Below are 18288 nucleotides of genomic sequence, written 5' to 3'. Positions count from 1 at the left end.
GGGTGCGGGGGGCGTGCATTGGTGCGGAGCGTCCGTAACGAGTCAAGGCCAGTGTCTAGGATTCATCAAGGGCGCCTAGGGCCAAGGAGCGTGCGCTCGGCGTTGGATGGGATGGAGTAGAGTAGCAACTGACTGTAGCAAGGCAACGGCTCTGGATATTGGAAACGAGCAGCGGTCCACCACCAACACCACCACCATCACCACCATCACCACCATCTCCTCCACTGCGGGACTGGATCCACCCCCCTGGCGCCCTCTAGCTCGAGCTTCCCCGTCGTTCTTGTTGCGGGGGACGAACTAGCTCCGTTAGTCAAAGTTGGAGTCCCCCAGAATCTCCACACCCTCCCTTCGCCCGGCGAGGAAAGGATGCGCGCCGTCGCAGTGGGTGCGGAGACGGTGATGCTGGAAGGACGGTGATACGGCCATGTGCGCTTCGTACAGACGGCAACTCTAATTGGAGCCATGGGGGCTCCCAGGAATGGGCGTCGTTGTTGGGGATCGTGGAGGGCACCAGGGACGCCAAGGGACAGCCCAAGCAAGCCCTGGTGACGCCCGAAGAAGCCAAGGGGGCGTTCTGGACGGGTTGGCCGGTTGGCCGGAGAATGGGGCCTTTGCAGCGGGTGGAGGAAGTAGTAGACGTGGAGGAGCAGACGTGGAGGAGTAGACGTGCTAACTAGACGTCAACAAGCGGGTTTGGTTTGTTGGTGAGGGGAACATTTGGCGGAGGAGCTGCTCCAGGCGTCCCGGGAGTTGCTCCAGCGGCACCTGACCTAACTGATCTGCAAACGTGACTCTGGATGACAGGCCACGCGAAAGGACCAAAGGCAGGTTTCTCTTGGTCAACGGCACATTGAAGCCAAGGATCCGCGGACTTCGGGACAAGCTAATTGTCCGTAATGCGAGCCAACTACAGAGCCCGCAGGACGGTTGTGCAACTCGCAGTTCCCAGAAGCAAACCTTCGGATCCGCTTCTGGTTACGGCGAGGGGTTGAAGAGGAAGCCCAGTTCAACGCTTCAACCACAGAGCGAGCGCCGCGACGTGGCAGCGTGCGAAATGCTGGGGAAAGTTGATGGTGTGTTTGCGTGGGAGTGCAGGACTTGGTATGGCCGCGCATTGGACGGGTGAATGTCTGCGTCCATGTACGTGACGGCAGGTGGCAGCCGGGAAATACAACGGAGCGAAGCATTCACGCAAGCTTCTCCAACTTCTAGCTCCATGCCAATCCCTCGCAAACACTTTCGCTCTCGCTTTGTACGGTTACGCTTTCGCAGTCTGTCCAGTTAGCTAGCTATTTACACGACGCTTTCTCCCATTCCTCGTAAATCACATCTCAAATGGGAAATGGGCAATGCACCTCAACAATTGCGTTGCGTCCGATGACCGCCATCTTCGCCAGCGACCAACGTCTTCCCTCCCTCTTCTTTTCCTCCTCTCACACCCCACCCGCTTCCGGCCATGTTATTGCTTGACTCATTGGGCGTGCTACTGCTGCTAGCCTGCTGTACGAAGTACCGTACACGGCGTCCAGGCCTAGAAGCCCGCGAGACAGACACCTGAGACCCTGAGCCGCCTCAGAACGTCCCCAAAAAAGCCCCCCTTCCCTCCCCCCGGTGCAGGTGCGCCAACCAGGGCCGCCAGAAGCGAGAGCGCCAGAGACGGGCCGCCCAAAGAGAAGCCCAGATGAGCCAGATGAGGGGAACGAAACGACGGGCAGACGTCGTGGCTGCGGCTCCGAGGCAGCCGCTAATGAGGTAGTATCCGCAAATCGCGGCTCCGCAACTTTGGCCCTGTCACTTGGTGCACCAAGGGCAGCCAGTGCACCAAGTGGCATTCATCAGCCTCCAATCAAAGCAAACATATCGAACCATCTTTCGGTACTTGGCTTTTGGGGTTGAAAGGAATTTCGGGGGAAGATAAGTCCGCGCGAATCCCGACCACCCCTACATCACGTGAAACAGTAGGTACGTACCACCCCCAGTTCGCAGTCGGGCACTTCGTGTACTCAGGGGGTACGTACCTCTCAACTCCCTCCACCACTACGATGCGGATGGATGGACGTAAGCCTGAGTCTGCGCATCTCTTCTACACCATCAATCCAATCTAGTTTAATTGTCCATTCATGCTGTCCTGGTCCCTGTAGCTTCCGGGTGTATTTTTTTGTTTTTAATCACCGTGCTCAGCATAGTCCGCGTTATAATAACTTACACAGACCGTTCAACCTAGCGTTATCTTCATGAGAAGCGACAACCAGATCGTCATCACCAATAATTCATCAAGTACCAAATCCAAATATATTTGGGAATACAGTGGAAATAGCTGAACTTTTTTCAACATGGTGGGTATTTCTAGACATTTAATTGCCTGTAACTGCGGCACTGTCAGCTGTCAACTGGCACCAATATCCCCCAGCAATGCCATATTCATTGCAGGCACTCCCCCTTCTTTACGATATCATCCCTCTAAACTCCAAAGCGGCCCTTTCAGGAGTTATCCAAAGGTCCCCCCGTCGCCGCGCTGGCAAAGTACAAAGAAGATCCAGGCGGTGAAGACGAACAAGTCAGTGCCCTCTTTCGCCTCGAGCTGATCGTCTCTGTGGTGAAGTGAAGCGCGAATCCCGACCACCACACCAAAATCAAAGAGGCAGTTGGTGCGTGAGTCGGCGCGGTAGCTGCGAACTGCCGAGCCTCCGGTGGAGCAAACCACGAGCCTGGCGTGACGCCAGTCGCCTTCAATGTGTTGAGAGACTGGGTCGGCTTGTCCGGCATTGGATCGCCGGAAGCCAACAGACAAAGATACCAGCACATGCAAGCGGCCAACAATGACGACTGGACACTGGCGAAGCAAGGATTTCCAAAGTGTGGCCACCCGTATTTCCGGGGACCGCCAGGGCACTGGTCGAGACTCCTCCTGGTCAGACACTTGGGATCGAGCTGGAGAGCAAAAGGCGTCCAAGAAAGGAGATTAGAAGCACAGTCACTGAAGTTGGTGCTCATCTTCAGGGGCTTTTGCAATCCTAATGTCATTAGCAGCCACGCCAAAAGCCCTCAGACAGGAAGCCTGAGGGGGGCGTTTCAGCTCATCGTCGTGATGCCTACGAGCTGAACAGCCGTTCTACTGCGTAGTAGGCGGAATTTTCAACATGAGGGCCTCAACAACGCCGTCAACGTAATCTCCCCGTCCAGGGATCCTGAAATAGGACGCCCCGTGAAACAAAGCAAGAAGCCTGCCCGACTTGGGCCTCCTTCGAGACCGTCTTGAGTTAGTCGGCGGTTCTGAGGGGCTCACTAACCACCTACCAGCCATGGTTTCTCACCAGACATGGAGGCCAATCTCCCATCCTGGCGCCACAATGGATCAGACTCAGCTCAAGCTTGGTGGTGAGGTCATGACATTCTTCTAGCTTCTATGTCCAAATGTGTCAAGCGACTAGGTACTTGGCGTCGGTCTATCTACACTGAAAAGGCAAACTCAAGGAAATATGTCAACAGATTGCGCGATATGCGCCTCGCCAATCTCCTATGTCTTGGTTGTTATGTGCTCTGTTGTGCGCTCGGGGAGACTTCCATGTCTCCGGCGCGGTACCCCAGGATTCAGTCCCGTTGTCCGTCGCGGAGTGCAGTAGTGCGCATGCGGATCCTGTTGACCAGCCCCCTTTACTCCAGCGGGACAAACACAGTGCTTCTCCACTTCACTGCTTTGCAGGTCACACTTCCCAAGGCACGGTGTTTCGTCGGCGCGTGAACCACCATTTCCCCGGATAGACTTGTTCTACACTCTGTGGGTACGTCCAAAATACCAGCACGGTAATGGTTTTGTACAGGATCCGTTGGCCCAGGGTTAGTTCAGGTCGATGGCGACGCCAGAGCTTGTACTCGCACACAAGTATCATGTTGCCAAGGACGTTGAGAAGACGGAACCACCTTCTCAGTCAGTATACAGCGCGTCAGCGGAGGGTCAGGAGTTGTGAAACTTACATGTTTAGGGCGACGAAGAACAGAGTCGCAACAACAGCTTTCGAGAATCCGGCTGACGATGCGTTTGCGTCCTTGATGATGGTATACAAGGGAGCCACCCAAAGTCCCAGGGCACTCAACTCCAGGAACAATGTGAAGTGGTAAGTCCTCAGTTCCTCGTTTCTTATCAACGTCAAGCAAAAGACCCAAATTGCCAGGAAGAAGTTTACCTAACACAGTCAGTTATTAATCTCTTCCACTCACTGGCCGAGATGGAGGACTCACAGTCGTCGGTGCCAGCACTATCGTCTCCTTGCGATAAAAACTCCAACACAACGCCGATCCCACGATAATAGCAACCCACTGCGCACATCCCACCAGGAAAAAGTAGAACAAGACCTTGTGAAACCTCCTGTAGCAGCGGTGATGGAACTCGGGTTGATTCCACGCGCCATCATACGAAATAGGGTACCCGCACCACCGACACACCCACACATACGTAAAATCGCCCAGCGTGATTTTATGGCCAACCATGAATCCCCTTCCCTTGGCGACGCAGTCGAGGCATTCGCTGGCGAAGGGATAGCGCTCATTCGTCTCCTCGGGCCTCACAAGACGCCCCCGGAGCGGGTCGTAGCAGAGGCACTGGTAGCAAGTCGAAAGCAGCTCGTACTTGAGGCTGGGAAAGAGCTCGCGGATCATCGGTTTTGTGATGTTATCGCGGAAAAAGTGGCAGGTTCGGCGCAGGCGCTCGAGGTCACCAAAGTTGAGGAAGCGCAGGATGATGAATTGCAGCTCCATGGGAAGCTCGAGGATGCGACCGAGCGCATTGTTGATGTTTCCAAGGCGGTCATGGCGAGTCGAGAGCGCAATCAACGTAGTCAAGCCTTGGACGCTGCAATCCTCGACTCCAGGCTGCTTCCCACCGTTCACACGAAGCTGCATGCCGGTATCGCGATGCTCGCTGGCGGCCCTCGTTGGCGTGATGCCCTCATCGTTTGTGGGCCCCGCGGTTTCACCCAACACCCGCTGCTGCAGCAACCGTCTCATCCTATCCGCCGCCATCTTCTTCTCTCGGGCGCCTTCAAATACGGGCTGAGCGTTCAGGATTTGCGATGTGGGACCAGCCGTCACAGGCGTCCGTACTCAATTTCGCCGGCCCGTAGGCATCTTCAGCAGCCGGTTACTGGGTCATGCGAGACTCTGAAGTGAGACTCCAAAACCCAAGATCCCTGAGACGAAATCTCAGTCTTGCTGTCGACAAGGCGAGCGCTGAGGCAACGGGCGGCGATGGGTTGAATACAGTCAGACGATGAGCTGATGAACCAGCATCCAATGAGGCTGAGGCGCTGATGTCGCGAGACGTATTATCAGTCGAACAGGGAGCCTAGCGCTGATGACAGTGAACAAAATACCCCGCCGAGGATCATGTGAAAGTCGAAATCAACGTGACGTAACCCAGCACGCCGCTCGTATTGACCAGGCAATTGACGCAGAGGACAGAGGATAGAGCGAAATAGTGGCGAGCTGTTGGATAAAATGGAGAAGTTGGGGCTCTTCGATCCGACAAGATAAACGTGAACACGAGGCCGCGGGTCAAGGATGATGCTAGTGCGAGAGATGCACGTAGGGTCTAGACTGGTCGATGGATGTGTTGGCGAGCTGCGAGGCTGACTGCGATGTACTGTGGAAGATATAGGGTAGCTGGAGCTGGTGAAACACGGCAACGAGCCACTCAAATGCAACCTCGAATGGCATTGATTGCAGTCGAAGGATGGGCATTGGGCATTCGAAGGGTTTGTTTTGTAGGGATTATATAAATATTACATATTATTGTATGAATGTATTGCACCTGATTGCGTAAAGACGTCCTAGACTGAGACCATGGTCCTATGGCGTCGTCTTTTGTCCTCCACACTTTACTCTCCCCAAATGCATAGTCCTACAGTTAAACTTCAGAGACTGGGAGCAGGCAGCGACATGACTATACGAACCACCGTTCCTGCTACATAACAGAATGGGGTAATACATGTTGCGCTCATAACGGGTCACCTCCTCACCACCGTCATGGTTCTGCCAGACCCTCCTCCCCTTACTCCCACATATCCGCCCGAGCCTACCTCCACATCATTCATCAACAAGTTGAACTCTTTGACCAGACAGCACGCTGCCACCACCCGGAAGCTGCGAAGCTCACATGAGCCGTGATACGAGGGGGGCGATGCGCCGGCTTCGCTGATACAGCCGATTGCCAAACAAGCCCAGCATAGCTCAACCACAGCCTCGCTCCCCTCAGGGGCCCTGGGCGCCATTGTCTCTGCATCGTTGCCCGTCTCCCGATTCCGCATTAACTTGACGATCCATGTCATTACTCGATCAATCTCTTCCTTGAGTTTTATTGACGAGTCGCGTTGCCTTCGAGTCTGCCCGCCTCTCTTGTTTAGGATGAAGCCGCAGAACACCTCCACCTCTGTCAGGCTTGACCGTGGGTTATCTGAGTAATCGAACATGAGATTTTCTACCGCAGAGTCGTAACTGTAATTGGGTTAGAGGGATATCCGCAAGTTTTCGCCCGACTTACTTGTTACGAATCTTCCACGCCTCCTGCGACTTGCGCTCCCAGTCAATATTAAAGCCGCGCTGACTTAGCTTGACCCCCACCAATCCAAGCAGCTGTTCCCAGACCGACGGACCTGCAGTGTTGACTTTTCTATGGATGTCCTCGTCCCAAATCTTCTCCTCGTCAATATCGCGGAACAATTTGCCCAACATCTTTTCGGACTTGTAGAATTTGTGCTTCGGTGCCACCATGACATCGCCGTCGCCGCCGTCTTCTGGGTCTTTATTGTAGCTAATCTGACCAAGATCATGGAGTTCCAGAGGCGGTGCCCTGGCAAGGCTTAAGGGATTCATTAGTATGCTTCCAACTCATTATGGCTCGAAGACTTACAAGTCAGGTCGATATTGAGGAGCCCGGGGCAATTCGGAAAACTCGACTGGGATTCCGGTCTTTGAGAAGTCCACAGCAGTGGAATGAAGGTTCGCTAGGCGGACGCATTCTGGGGCGACTGTTCCTTCTGCCTTCGCATCGGCCAGGATCACATGCCGTGTTGCAATCATCCCAAGCAGGTCAGTTTTCATGAAATTGATGAAGAAATCGGCAATATCATCACGAGTCACCGGTCGATCGAGAGAAATTGGAGTGACCCGTGGATAGTCCGCTGGTGGGAACATCCTCTTGGGGGTCGCGTCTCTGTCCCAAATGATGTTGTAGATATCACCGTCAAGATCCCCTCCACTTAACATGCTTGGAAGATCTCGAGTGCCTTTTTGACTGAAGACGATGCAATTTTCGAGGTCCCGAAGCGGGTGCCCTCTGGGAGGGGTCACCATTTGAACCCACCGGACGTCTCCTGGATGGAGAGCCGGCGAGCGAGTAACGATAATCGAGCCATCCTTAAGGGTTTCAGGGATGCGGGCGCCAGACCCACTCCATCTCTTGTCATAAGTCACATACACCTCGCCGTCTTCTAGAAATCCGGTTTCGTCCATGATGCCGAACAACGTCACCCCATGCTCAACCGGTATTCGAGCCTTGTGCTTCAACAATCGCAGCTCTTGGAGGACAACGTGTTCAACGGCCGACTTCATGAACTCGTCACGACGATAGTCGATGCGCATTCTGTCCAGGTCTGTCACAAGCTTCGAAAACCCTGCGTTGACACCGATGGCTTGGTGCCTTAAGAACTTGCTCGTATTCTGTGCGTTGGCTGTGACGGTGCGAAATATATTCAACGCCTTTTGCTGCATTTTGAAGAACCATTGTTCCTCGGTCCCCATGTCCTCCATGATTTTGATCAGCTGACGATTGAGCACGAGTCGGAGGGGCCTGGAAGACGTGTCGCAAATCCCTAGCTCTGTGAGGTCATTACTCGGGAATTTCATCATCGACTCTTTTCGCAAACAGAGCATCTTGCCCCTCAGTCTTGAATCCAAAGAAACCATTCCCTTGTATCCACCCAGACGGATCTGGAGGCAGGTTGGTGGTGCGGATCGCGCGGATAGGGCGGGCCAAATCTCTTGCAGAGCTTCCATGGAAATCGTCCCCACCCCATCACTAAACACTCGAGAACCATCGGCTGACTTGACATCGGGTATATCGACGATTCCGATGCCACAATTGGCGAGAGTAATGGCATACGGAGTCTCTGAGAACGCCTGCCCTATTCGGGCTGCACACTTCGCTGGGACTCGAATGTCGCTAAAGTCGCCCAAAGACGATAGGATCGTGGTGTAAGTGTTTTGGTTGAAGGGAGCCACGAACCAAACAGAATGGGCACGAAGCGAAGAGTGGGAGAACCCGAGGAATGAAAATGATCTGCCCGCGACTTCGATGCCATCGCGTAGCACAGATCTGTATCGGCGGAAGATTTCTTCGTTGGAAACCCTTGGGCTGAAATCTAGGTCCTGCCCATCTTCATCGCAGAACGTGACACGGAGAAAGAAGTCGTTGTGGTCTGGAAACATCCGCAAGACCCTGTTCCTGCTCTCGGCGTCTGGGCCATTGAGGAGGACTCGGGTTGGCGTAACCGTGGCTTTGAATACCCAAGCTTGGTGGCGTGATACTCTTGCTCCATAGATTGGGTCTCTGTGGGGATCCTCGACCCGGGCATAATGCTCGGCCTGCCTAACCTTTTCCATGATTTGGAGAGCGTCAAGCTCGTCAGGGTCTGTCCCTGGACAAGGATAAGGAATGCTCAACGAAAGTTGCTTCAAGGTATCAGTAGTGACCGGAAAGGCAACATTATCCTGCATGGAATCCAAAGCAAATTCTTTCAGAATATTGAGTAGATGAATCCCACTCGATGGCCGTAAGTAGTTGTTGCGCACCAAAGCTTCAACTTGGAAAAGAAGGGCGAACGGGACAAGCCCTGAAGACATCATTTGTCTATTCCTAGCATCGAATTGCTGTCTGTAGTCTGGAATCTGGTAGCTCTGCATGATCGGAAGGTGATGGCGGGTGATTTCCAAGAATGGGCGACGCTTGAGAAAGGTGGCAATCTCTGCGAGACCCCGTGCATTGGCGAGTGTGATTCGGTATACCAAATTGGTGGCTACATGGGGTTCATGCGAATTCCACCATGATATGCTTCGAACTCTCCGCCACTTCATTTGAGCGTCTAGGGAGGATCCAGGTATGAACATCCTTGGCGGCTCTGTGAGAACGAGTGTGAGCGAGTAACCGCCAGTCTCCGCGACGAGATCCTGAATGGTGTGGTTGTGGAATTCTAGGCGAGCTCCATCTTCGAGTATCTGACTGATCGAAACAGATATGAGCCTTGAATTAAACCTCACACTTGCGTTGTTCATTTTAGGAATGCTGGTTTCCTCCACGAATGTCAAGGTACCATTGGCATCGAAGACATTTCGACCACACGCGATGCCAATGACCCGGAACAATGGAGTCGGCTCCTCCAGGTCATGTTTGGATGGCTGTGCCTGCTTCTCACGATTGTGTTGCAGATGGGACATCTTGTGCTTGTCGATTGGACGGTCACTCCTTTGAACAAAAACCGGCGTCGCCAGAATCACTAGTTGGGCGATATCTTGGTGATTTTTTCGGGACTTGGATGGCTGAGTTGGGACGGCATTTTGGGGCGCCTGTCGCTTCACCGACATATGTCGCTGGAGGAATTTGTTCCCGTCAGAAGCATGAAGTAAACTTACCCAGGCAATGCCTTTTTTGCGGGGTTTCTCGCACATCCAGTCCACGATCCCGAGAGCGTTCATGAAATGGCAAAGCTCGGTTTGCAGGGAATCGTTGGTCATGTGTTGGGGTAGGTTGTTTAGAAAGACCTCCATTTCTGCGTCGGGAGGCTGTTCAGACAGCGAGGTTCAATAGCATGTCCGACTTGCTGATTAGAACGTGGTAGCGGTGTTGAAATCCCAACGAGTTACACGCATTGGAGAATTATTAAAAGGGAGGGTGACAATTGATTATCTGGATGTGGCAGATTGAATAGCCCTTGAGACAGTTTGATCACCTGACGTGGCACCTGCAGCTGCCAATAAGCAAACATAAGTGTTGGCAGGCACGTCGCGGCAAACCACATAGCCCGATGCCTACTAGCTGAAGCCGCCTATCTGAGCTGAAGCCGACTAGGTACCTAACTGAGACGGCCCAGCTGAAGCTGGCCGCGTGACGGCGGATCATCTCGGGAGCTGCTATTCACGTAGTCTTGATAATTAAAAGCTTTTTTTGTATTACCAACCAAAAATGTATCGTTTCTTGTGGTAGAGGTATCAACATAATGCTCTGTAGATGACGAGATGTTTACGTGCTTGCATAATCTCGGGAAGCCAGAATGGTGTTGAGGTGAGGGCCTCACCTCAAGGTGAGGCTCGGTGAGCTGCGGGGTAAATGTTTAAACACTTGCCGTCCACATCCCGATTGCATTTGCCGAGCCGAATCGCGTCGCTGCCATGGACGGTTCCACCCGCTACCATGTAAATCTCTCTTCCGGGCGCTCGGCGCGAAGTCTCTTATAGTTCTGTTGCCCGTAAGGCATTCCCTCTGTTCTTCCCGAGTTCATCCAAGATCCTCCCCGGTGCTCCTAGCTTACCCCGCCATCAACACCAACGGCTACATCATCGTCATGTCGACTCCTGGGATGCTGTACGTGACCATGCAACCCCAGCCTGGGTTGTCTCTGGATCAATTTCACGAGTGGTACAACAACGAGCACGGCCCGACCCGCCTGCGCCTACCTGAGATCTTCACCAACGGTCTACGATACAAGGCGACCGACGGCCTGGAGCCGACTTTCCTCGCCGCCTACGACGTGACGTCCATGTCGCACCTCGAGACCGAGACATATCTTACTCTGCGCGCGAACCGATCTCCCAGAGAGGCGGAGACAATTGGCCAGGTGGACGTGAAGCGCTTCTTCTTTGACTTGGTCCACACCAAGGAGGCGTCGCAGTTTGTCCCGCTCGAGAAGCTCACGGACGAGGAGGCCGAGGGTATCCAGACCACTGCGGTTGATATAGAGCTGAAGGACGTCGAGGGAGCTGGAGAGCAGTACCAAAAGTGGCTGCTTGAGGAACACATTCCGATGCTTGCCAAGGTGCCCGGCTGGCTGCGCTCGCGCGTCTTCAAGACGTCGTACCTCGAAGGTGTGGCTAAGACGACTTACTATGCGCTCCACGATTATGCCAAGGAAAATGGCCAGGGCGGACCAGAGCATAAGGCATCCATGGATACTCCTTGGCGCACCGAGATCTTCGACAAGTACGTCGCTGGCAAGGGCCGACGAACATACTCCCTCTTCTACGTCTTTGGGCCCGCGCCTCGAGAGTTGTCTTCTCTGTCAAGACTGCCTTCAACTGCCGGTTTCACCTCTGCCGACGCGAAGAACACTACCATCCCTGGTTCCAACGCTGCTGTTATCTCATACGTCACTGCTGCGGATTCTCTCTCCATCCCGTACCGTCTCGAGGGCAACTCTGAGCCTGGCGCTCCCACCGTTGCTTTCAGTAATTCCCTGCTGACGTCCTTGAACATGTGGGATTCGTTTGTGGAAATTCTCAAGCGAGAACGCCCTGATTTGCGAATCCTGAGATACGACACCCGTGGACGTCATGCAGTGCCTCAGCCACCAGTTGCAGCTACCCTCGACACACTGGCTGCGGACCTTCGAACCGTCCTCGATGCCCTGCGAATCACCAAACTACATGCCCTGATTGGAGTTTCTATGGGTGGCGCAACCACCCTCAATTTTGCCCTCACATACCCGGATCGTCTGGAGAAGTTCATTGCCTGTGATTTCAACACAACCTCCAGCCCTGCAAACACACAGGCATGGAAAGATCGAACAGCTATTGCTGAAGAGGATGGTGGAAAGGGAATCGCAAAACTTGCAGGCCAAACGGTCCCGCGTTGGTTCCACCCCATTACCATGGAGCAGAAGACTGATACCGTCAACTGGATGACGGACATGGTCGCTGCCAATAGTGTAGAAGGCTTCAAATACAGCTGCACTGCGCTGTGGGACTACGACTTGAAGCCCAAGATGGGCGACTGCGCGGTACCTGGGCTATTGGTTGTCGGAGATGGCGATGCAAAGGGCGCTCTCGTCAAGGCCATGGATGGATTCAAGAGCCTGTTGGGTAGCAACGGTGCGGAGCTCAGGATTGTTCCCAACGCTGGTCATTTGCCCATGTGTGAGGATCCCCAGGCTTTCTGGGAGGCTGTTCGAGACTTTGTGTAGATTTCCCCAATAGAAGTTACAATGCCATTTGATCATGATCAGATGCACTGCTCGCGATAGATTATGGACTATAGTAGAAATATATTGTTCGCGGAAGGGTTGCCGGGATGAAATGTGCTTCCTCAATCCCACGTCTCTGCGAGTAGGGACAACGTTTCGTCAAATCCGTAACCAGAGCTCTTAGTCGGTCTGGAATTCCGGGGACGTGGTAACGCAGCCCGTCAAGGTTTTTAGGACATGCTCAACTAGAATCAGCGATACTCGCTCTGTTGATATTTGCGCACGACCGGAGGGTTACTCCTGCAGCGAGCTCGCAGCGGCCTCAATACCCGATATTTCAATGATGAGGCTTTGCGCAAGCTGTGGTGCGCCTTGCACATTGCTCGCTAGAGTGTGTAGGAATGCGGTGATCTTGACTCCGGCCGCCAGGAGCCCAACGATGCAGGCTGCGAAGGATAATGGGTCCACTCTGATGGAATATTCTTGGATATTTCATTACTTCAAGTAAACCGAGGAGTAGAGATAGCAGATGGAAAAATATTGAGAGAGATGTGAAAAAGCTGGTCGCCTTAGGCCGTTGGAATGATTGTGCGGTAGTGTGTGAATAGGCTGGATTTTGGTGCATTGCATGGATGTCTCGCCGCCTTGCCCAAGTTGGTTGCACACTGCCCCCGCCACTGAGGCAGAGTCTCTTGCGCATTTCCATCATCGCTAGAAAAATACCCAACATGAGAATGCAATCGGACTGAAAGGTGACAGACTGGTGAACGACTGTATCGGATCGGGGAATCAGCAGGGATTATGACGTTTCGCCCCCAAACTGGATGATACGCTGGGGCGCAGCACGCTTCAAATTTACCTCGTCAACAACATGAATGAATACGTGGTCTCTGAAGGCATCGCGAAACCCAGTCTTTCAACGTCGTTCTAGCTGCGGTTGATTGATTATATTACACCCGGTACTGCTGAGATTTCCAGGCGGTTACGAACAGTGTCGGGTCTGCGGTACTGTAACGAACACGTTACGACACTGAACATGATCGACCCCATCGGCCTTCTGGGCACGCTCATTGCCATCGTCCAGGTCTGCAACAAGGTTGTTTCTGTTTGCTACGAATACCGTGGCGCTATCAAAGACGCCCCTCATGACATCGCTCGGGTCCTGGACGAGGTGGCAAACGTCAGGAACATCGCTGAGCGCTTGATCAGAATTGCGGAAGTGGGCCAGACCGTATCGCTTGAGTCCGTCGATGGGCCTAACAGCCCCTTGCGACAATATCTGCTCGAGCTGATTGATCTGAAGAAGTCTCTCAAAGTTGAGAAGAAGCAGGGATTAAGGTCAACTCTATTGTGGCCTTTGCGGCGATCCGACGTGGAGAAACGACTGGTCGTGATTCAACGAATCAAGGCTACATTTCAACTAGCGCTCTCTGCCGACAATGCGTAAGTCCCTAGATTAACACTGGTATTTCTCATAACTCACCAACATCAAGTCACAACATTGTTGAGGTTCTGAATAACACTCGTTCGCTGCCCCTCATCAAAGACGAGGTGAAGAAGATTAGCGAGCACATCGACCAGAAAAAAGAAGGTATTCCCGCAAATTCGACTCCAGATTAGTAGTAGGCCAAGAATTGACATTAGCAGATGAATCCAAAGCGCATTTCCTTCACCAGCTTAGTGGGAATGATCAATCCCCCAAGCACCGCGATGAGTACAAGAAATGTGTTGAAGGAACCGGCGATTGGCTTCTCCAGCATGACACCTTTCTAGATTGGAAGGTCAACCCTGGCAAACTCCTCTGGCTAAACGGACATGGTAGGTTTCATCTCTTTATGTGGCCTTGGGAAGAAGCTGACCATTCTATTTAGCTGGCTGCGGGAAAACCGTCTTATGGTATGCATCTGCTATAGCAAAACCCCAGAGTGCAGGGTGCCTTTCTGCTGTACCGAATTTTGTTAACATTGCGGTAGTGCAAACGTCATCGAAAACCTTGCAATTGACCGCAACAACAACGAAAACATTGGGCTCGCCTATTTCTACATCGACGGGTCTGGCCAGAAATCTCTTGACTCTGATTCCTTATACAGCTCTCTCACATCGCAACTCATTAGCCAAAGAGGATCAACACTAGATTACTTCCAAGGAAATAGGCATCACTTCCAAAGACGCGAGAGAACTGGCTGGCATATTCCAACCCGCGTCTGGGTGAGGATGCTTCGGGAAGCAATCGAACTATTTGACAGCGTCTATATCGTTCTCGACGCACTGGACGAATCAGAAGAATCAATCGGCGTTGAGGGAGTTATGGACTTCATCAACACCATATTTGAGAGGTCACGAAGCCAGGTACATATGATTGCGTTTAGTCGAGATCTCGAGAGTATTCGAAACAGATTCAAGGAATTGAGAGCTGTATCTATCGCGGTGTCTGGACGAGACCTCGACCATGATTTGAAGACGGCTCTCCACACCCAGCTGTTGTACCAACGCAAATTTTCCCGATGGCCCAAATCACTCAAGAAGACAATAGAAGAGTCACTGCTTGCTCAAGCTAACGGATCGTGAGTACACTCTCCAGATGCTGCTATTGGTACTAATCATGGGAAGATTTCGCTGGCTTGATTGCCAATTACAGATTTTGAAGACATGCGCCACACCCTTGGCTGTGAAGAAAGTTCTCAACGACTTGCCCAAATCACTCGAGGTTTACTACACCCGCATCTTGGAAGCTATAGACGAAAGCAACCAGCAGCCAGTCCAGAACCTTCTGCGATGGATTGCCTTTGCGTTCAGGCCGGTATGTACCCAACATGACTATGCATTACTCTTGCTAATAAATTGTGATAGATCTCTGTTAACGATGTTGCCAATGCAATCGCAATGAATGACGAAGGTGTTGGTTTTCCATTCTTCGACGAGCACCTGGAGCTTCTCGATGTTGAAGGTTTCATGGATTCCTGCTCCAGCCTTGTTTCGACGTACAGTGCTATTTCGGACAAAGACGGAAACCAAGAGGTCTATGTGAAGCTGGCACACTTTTCTGTGAGAGAGTTTCTCGTCTCAGACTCCATCCGGAGCGGACCTTGTTCGCATTTTGCGATGGAGAAGAGCCTAGTGCATTCATACCTCGCAAAGTCGTGTTTGGCATACTTTCACTACTCTATCAGTAATCCAGACGACATTTCGGATCTAGGCACTCTTGTCAGCTATTGCGGTCATTTTTGGCTCAAGCACAAAGAAACCTCGGGTCGGAATTGGGCCTCCGAACCACTCGACGCTCTTCTCTTGGACATGTACGATGAGAGCCAACCCTACTTCAAAAAATGGATGCAGGTGGCAAGTATCGATAAGCCTTGGTTGGACGAAGATTCTCAAGAGGTATTGGATTATTCGCCTCTTTATTGCGCTGCTTATTCTGGCCTTCCCCAAGTAACGAGGGTGCTTCTTGACCGAGGCGCTCCCACCAACGACCGCAGCGGAATATACGGCCATCCCCTGCAAGCCGCCGCGTTCAAGGGCTCTCTGGAAACTGTCACGATTCTCATTGATGCCAAGGCTGATGTCGAGACGGAACGTGCCAGCTATAAGTCTGCGCTTGCTGCTGCTGCTGCCAACGGCCACACCCAAGTAGCCAGAGCCCTTCTCAACGCAGGCGCCTCCGTTAACGGCACTGAGAAGTACTTTGACCACCAATATACCCCATTGTTCCTTGCGGCTAGTAATGGGCACCTGGAGATGGTTGAGTTGCTGTTGGAGCATGGGGCCAAAGACGGCTTCCGTATGAAAGCCACCCCTGGGAGTGCCCTTCATGCCGCGGCAATGAGCGGCAGACTCGATATTGTCAAATCTTTGTTGAAGTACCAGCATATCAAGGACACCAATGATCGCTTTTACTCTGGAATTGTCAGACCCCATGCCAGTGGCTTCGCCGCTAGCCAGTACGCTGCAGCTGCTGTTGGCCACATCGACATTCTTCACGAGCTCCTTAAGCACGGTATTAGCAAGGAAGAGACTCTTCGGTATGCAGCTAGGGCCGGAGACAAAGCCTTAGTGATGAATCTCCTAGACCAGGGTGTTCCGATTGATGCTCCCGGATCTGTTTCAGACCACCCTATGGCACTTCAATCGGCGGCCCGAGGCGGCCACGTTGCCATCGTTCGGGAACTTCTCTCTCGCGGAGCCGACCCCAACGATAATTCGGAATGGTCATCGCCTCTACTCAGAGCTATAGCCGGCGGTAGTGTGGAAATACTTCAGGTGTTGATCGATGCCGGCGCTGAAGTAAATACCAAGTACCCGTACCCGCTTGACCACGCGATTTCGGCGGACCGAGATGATATGGCCGAGATATTAGTGAAACACGGAGCAAATGCGCATAAAGGAGTGCGAAGAGCCGCTATCCGCGGCGATTTCAAGGCGTTCATTCTCCTTGTGAAGCTAGGAGGCGACATTCGAGCAGAACTGAGTGATTACACCCACATCGTTCAAGCAGCAGCTCGGGGAGGCTCGGTCCGCATCATGAGGCATTTGCTAGATAACGGCATGGAGGCTGAACCAAACATCGCTGGCCACACAACACCTCTCATGGAGGCCCTCCGGAGTGATCATTCGAAGGTGGCAGAGCTGCTCCTTGACCGCGGCGCCAACGTCAAGGCACCACCGCCAGCCTGTCTTGATAACCCTGCTCCTCAAGGAGAATCATACTACAATGGTCATGTTTGGCCACCTCCTCCAGCTGATGAGACGCCGTTGACGACAGCAATCGCGAAAAACTACAAAGACATTGCACGCAGAATAATGAGCCTTGAAGGGTCAGTCACGCCCGATACACCCGACACAACAGGCACGCCACTCCTCTATGCAGCATGGGAACAATGCTCCGACATTGTCAGTGATCTCCTTGGGAGAGGTGCAGACCCAAACCAGAGGGGGACAGTTTTGAAAAGAGAGAAGCCGACATTCCCACTCCTCCTCGCCATCGAGAAAGGAAACGTCGACATTATCAACCAGCTCATCAACGCAGGCGCTAAGGTTGACGATCAGGACACCGAAGGGTTTAGCCCCCTGCACGTCGCCGCTGCAAACAAAAACCCCGAGGTTCTAAGGATTCTCATCCAGGATCACCATGCGAGCATCACTCCAACGCTGCTAAACGGAAGCCAGCCCATTCATTCGGCGGCCTCGAGAGGCACGGCCGAACACGTCAAGATCCTGCTCGACAATGGAGCAGCCGTCGATTGCAAGAACAACGAAGGCAGAACACCTCTGCACTGGGCGGCGAACGGAGCCTGCTGGGACTCTGTGGAGCTGCTTTTGGACCGAGGCGCAGACGCGAGCGTCAAGAGTGACGAGAGCGGTCCTAACACGGCGCTGGATCTTGCTCATCTGGCGAGAGAGAAGCCTGACTGGCAGAAGCGAGACGATATAGTGAAAAACTGGGACGGTGAGAGAGTAGAAAAGCTGTTGCAAAGATTGAAGTAGGCCATGATAGGGTAGAGTATCTAGGCTGGAAGGTTGCGAGTCAGTCTGGAGAGTGCGGCCTCCATCTAAGCCTGAGAAATATTGACCTCTTAACCCAACCAATGACATATCCACCCTCAGCTCCAACATTACTTTTTACGTATTGCTGCATCACGGCGCGTGCCTAAACAGTTGCGGGATTCGGCTTTAAATGCCTCCGAATGATACACAAGACGCACCGACGGGGCGGACATTGCACCGACGCCCGCCCAGAATGCATCCCGTGTATGCCTCCGACGATGAACCTGGCTTGGGTCGGAAGATAAATCTAGATGAATAGATTCCTGGAGAGTTTCAGTTCGTCGTATCGTGCCACTATCAGCCCTATGTGATTGTCTTCTGGCTGAAGCGCAAACCCGGTCCAATCCCGGACCAGGTGGCATCCCTGGTCAGCCTTAACCGTGTGCATCTCAGACAAAGAGTGGGAATAGGGCGGTGATCTCATCCCTGCGCTTCAAAATCCTCCGTGTGGTTCAACTGCAGGCCCATGGGTGACGCAGCCGAAAAAAAAAGCATCCGAGGAGTCAGCATGCCTAACGTC

The 18288-nt window shown here is 52.9% G+C and overlaps 5 protein-coding genes across 5 annotated transcripts; 2 read left to right on the top strand and 3 right to left on the bottom strand.

Moving 5' to 3' along the window:
* Positions 1 to 2488: 2488 nt before the first annotated feature.
* Positions 2489 to 3304, bottom strand: BGZ61DRAFT_476294 (uncharacterized protein; the record flags this gene model as incomplete). Its single annotated transcript, XM_046248788.1, has 2 exons — positions 2489 to 2931; positions 3298 to 3304. 2 exons carry the CDS (start codon positions 3302 to 3304, stop codon positions 2489 to 2491), a joined length of 450 nt encoding a protein of 149 aa, XP_046105844.1.
* A 400-nt stretch (positions 3305 to 3704) lies between these two features.
* On the bottom strand, positions 3705 to 5019 carry BGZ61DRAFT_530844 (uncharacterized protein; the record flags this gene model as incomplete). Its single annotated transcript, XM_046253620.1, has 3 exons — positions 3705 to 3921; positions 3976 to 4184; positions 4240 to 5019. The coding sequence occupies 3 exons, from the start codon at positions 5017 to 5019 to the stop codon at positions 3705 to 3707; spliced, it is 1206 nt and encodes a 401-aa protein (XP_046105843.1).
* A 766-nt stretch (positions 5020 to 5785) lies between these two features.
* Positions 5786 to 8579, bottom strand: BGZ61DRAFT_448589 (RNA dependent RNA polymerase-domain-containing protein). The gene is made up of 3 exons (XM_046245496.1): positions 6905 to 8579; positions 6536 to 6853; positions 5786 to 6489 (listed from the first exon to the last, which is right to left on the bottom strand). The coding sequence occupies exons 1-3, from the start codon at positions 8479 to 8481 to the stop codon at positions 6003 to 6005; spliced, it is 2382 nt and encodes a 793-aa protein (XP_046105842.1). The 5' UTR covers positions 8482 to 8579; the 3' UTR covers positions 5786 to 6002.
* A 1672-nt stretch (positions 8580 to 10251) lies between these two features.
* Positions 10252 to 12337, top strand: BGZ61DRAFT_448588 (Alpha/Beta hydrolase protein). Its single transcript, XM_046245495.1, has one exon. It carries the CDS (start codon positions 10611 to 10613, stop codon positions 12222 to 12224), a length of 1614 nt encoding a protein of 537 aa, XP_046105841.1. The 5' UTR covers positions 10252 to 10610; the 3' UTR covers positions 12225 to 12337.
* A 621-nt stretch (positions 12338 to 12958) lies between these two features.
* On the top strand, positions 12959 to 18032 carry BGZ61DRAFT_516473 (ankyrin repeat-containing domain protein). The gene is made up of 7 exons (XM_046252290.1): positions 12959 to 13667; positions 13718 to 13815; positions 13872 to 14042; positions 14096 to 14120; positions 14198 to 14788; positions 14835 to 15024; positions 15075 to 18032. Exons 1-7 carry the CDS (start codon positions 13261 to 13263, stop codon positions 17706 to 17708), a joined length of 4116 nt encoding a protein of 1371 aa, XP_046105840.1. The 5' UTR covers positions 12959 to 13260; the 3' UTR covers positions 17709 to 18032.
* The last annotated feature ends 256 nt before the right edge of the window (positions 18033 to 18288 follow it).

The sequence above is a fragment of the Ilyonectria robusta genome (genome assembly GCF_021365365.1).
Source record: "Ilyonectria robusta strain PMI_751 chromosome Unknown BGZ61scaffold_7, whole genome shotgun sequence".
Lineage (NCBI taxonomy): Eukaryota > Fungi > Ascomycota > Sordariomycetes > Hypocreales > Nectriaceae > Ilyonectria > Ilyonectria robusta.
The sequence above is the reverse complement of the archived record's forward strand: the minus strand, read 5'-3'. Positions and strand labels throughout refer to the sequence as shown.

Bases quoted from the DNA above. Each gene is read 5' to 3' on its own strand.
- BGZ61DRAFT_448589 (XM_046245496.1), bottom strand. From the start codon at position 8,481: ATGTTTCCAGACCACAACGACTTCTTTCTCCGTGTCACGTTCTGCGAT. The intron at 6,854-6,904 runs GTAAGTCTTCGA...GAATCCCTTAAG, and splicing joins CCTCAATATCGACCTGACTT to CCTTGCCAGGGCACCGCCTC. The intron at 6,490-6,535 runs GTAAGTCGGGCG...ACCCAATTACAG, and splicing joins GCGTGGAAGATTCGTAACAA to TTACGACTCTGCGGTAGAAA.
- BGZ61DRAFT_516473 (XM_046252290.1), top strand. From the start codon at position 13,261: ATGATCGACCCCATCGGCCTTCTGGGCACGCTCATTGCCATCGTCCAG. The intron at 13,668-13,717 runs GTAAGTCCCTAG...ACCAACATCAAG, and splicing joins GCGCTCTCTGCCGACAATGC to TCACAACATTGTTGAGGTTC. The intron at 14,121-14,197 runs GTATGCATCTGC...ACATTGCGGTAG, and splicing joins TGCGGGAAAACCGTCTTATG to TGCAAACGTCATCGAAAACC.
- BGZ61DRAFT_448588 (XM_046245495.1), top strand. From the start codon at position 10,611: ATGTCGACTCCTGGGATGCTGTACGTGACCATGCAACCCCAGCCTGGG.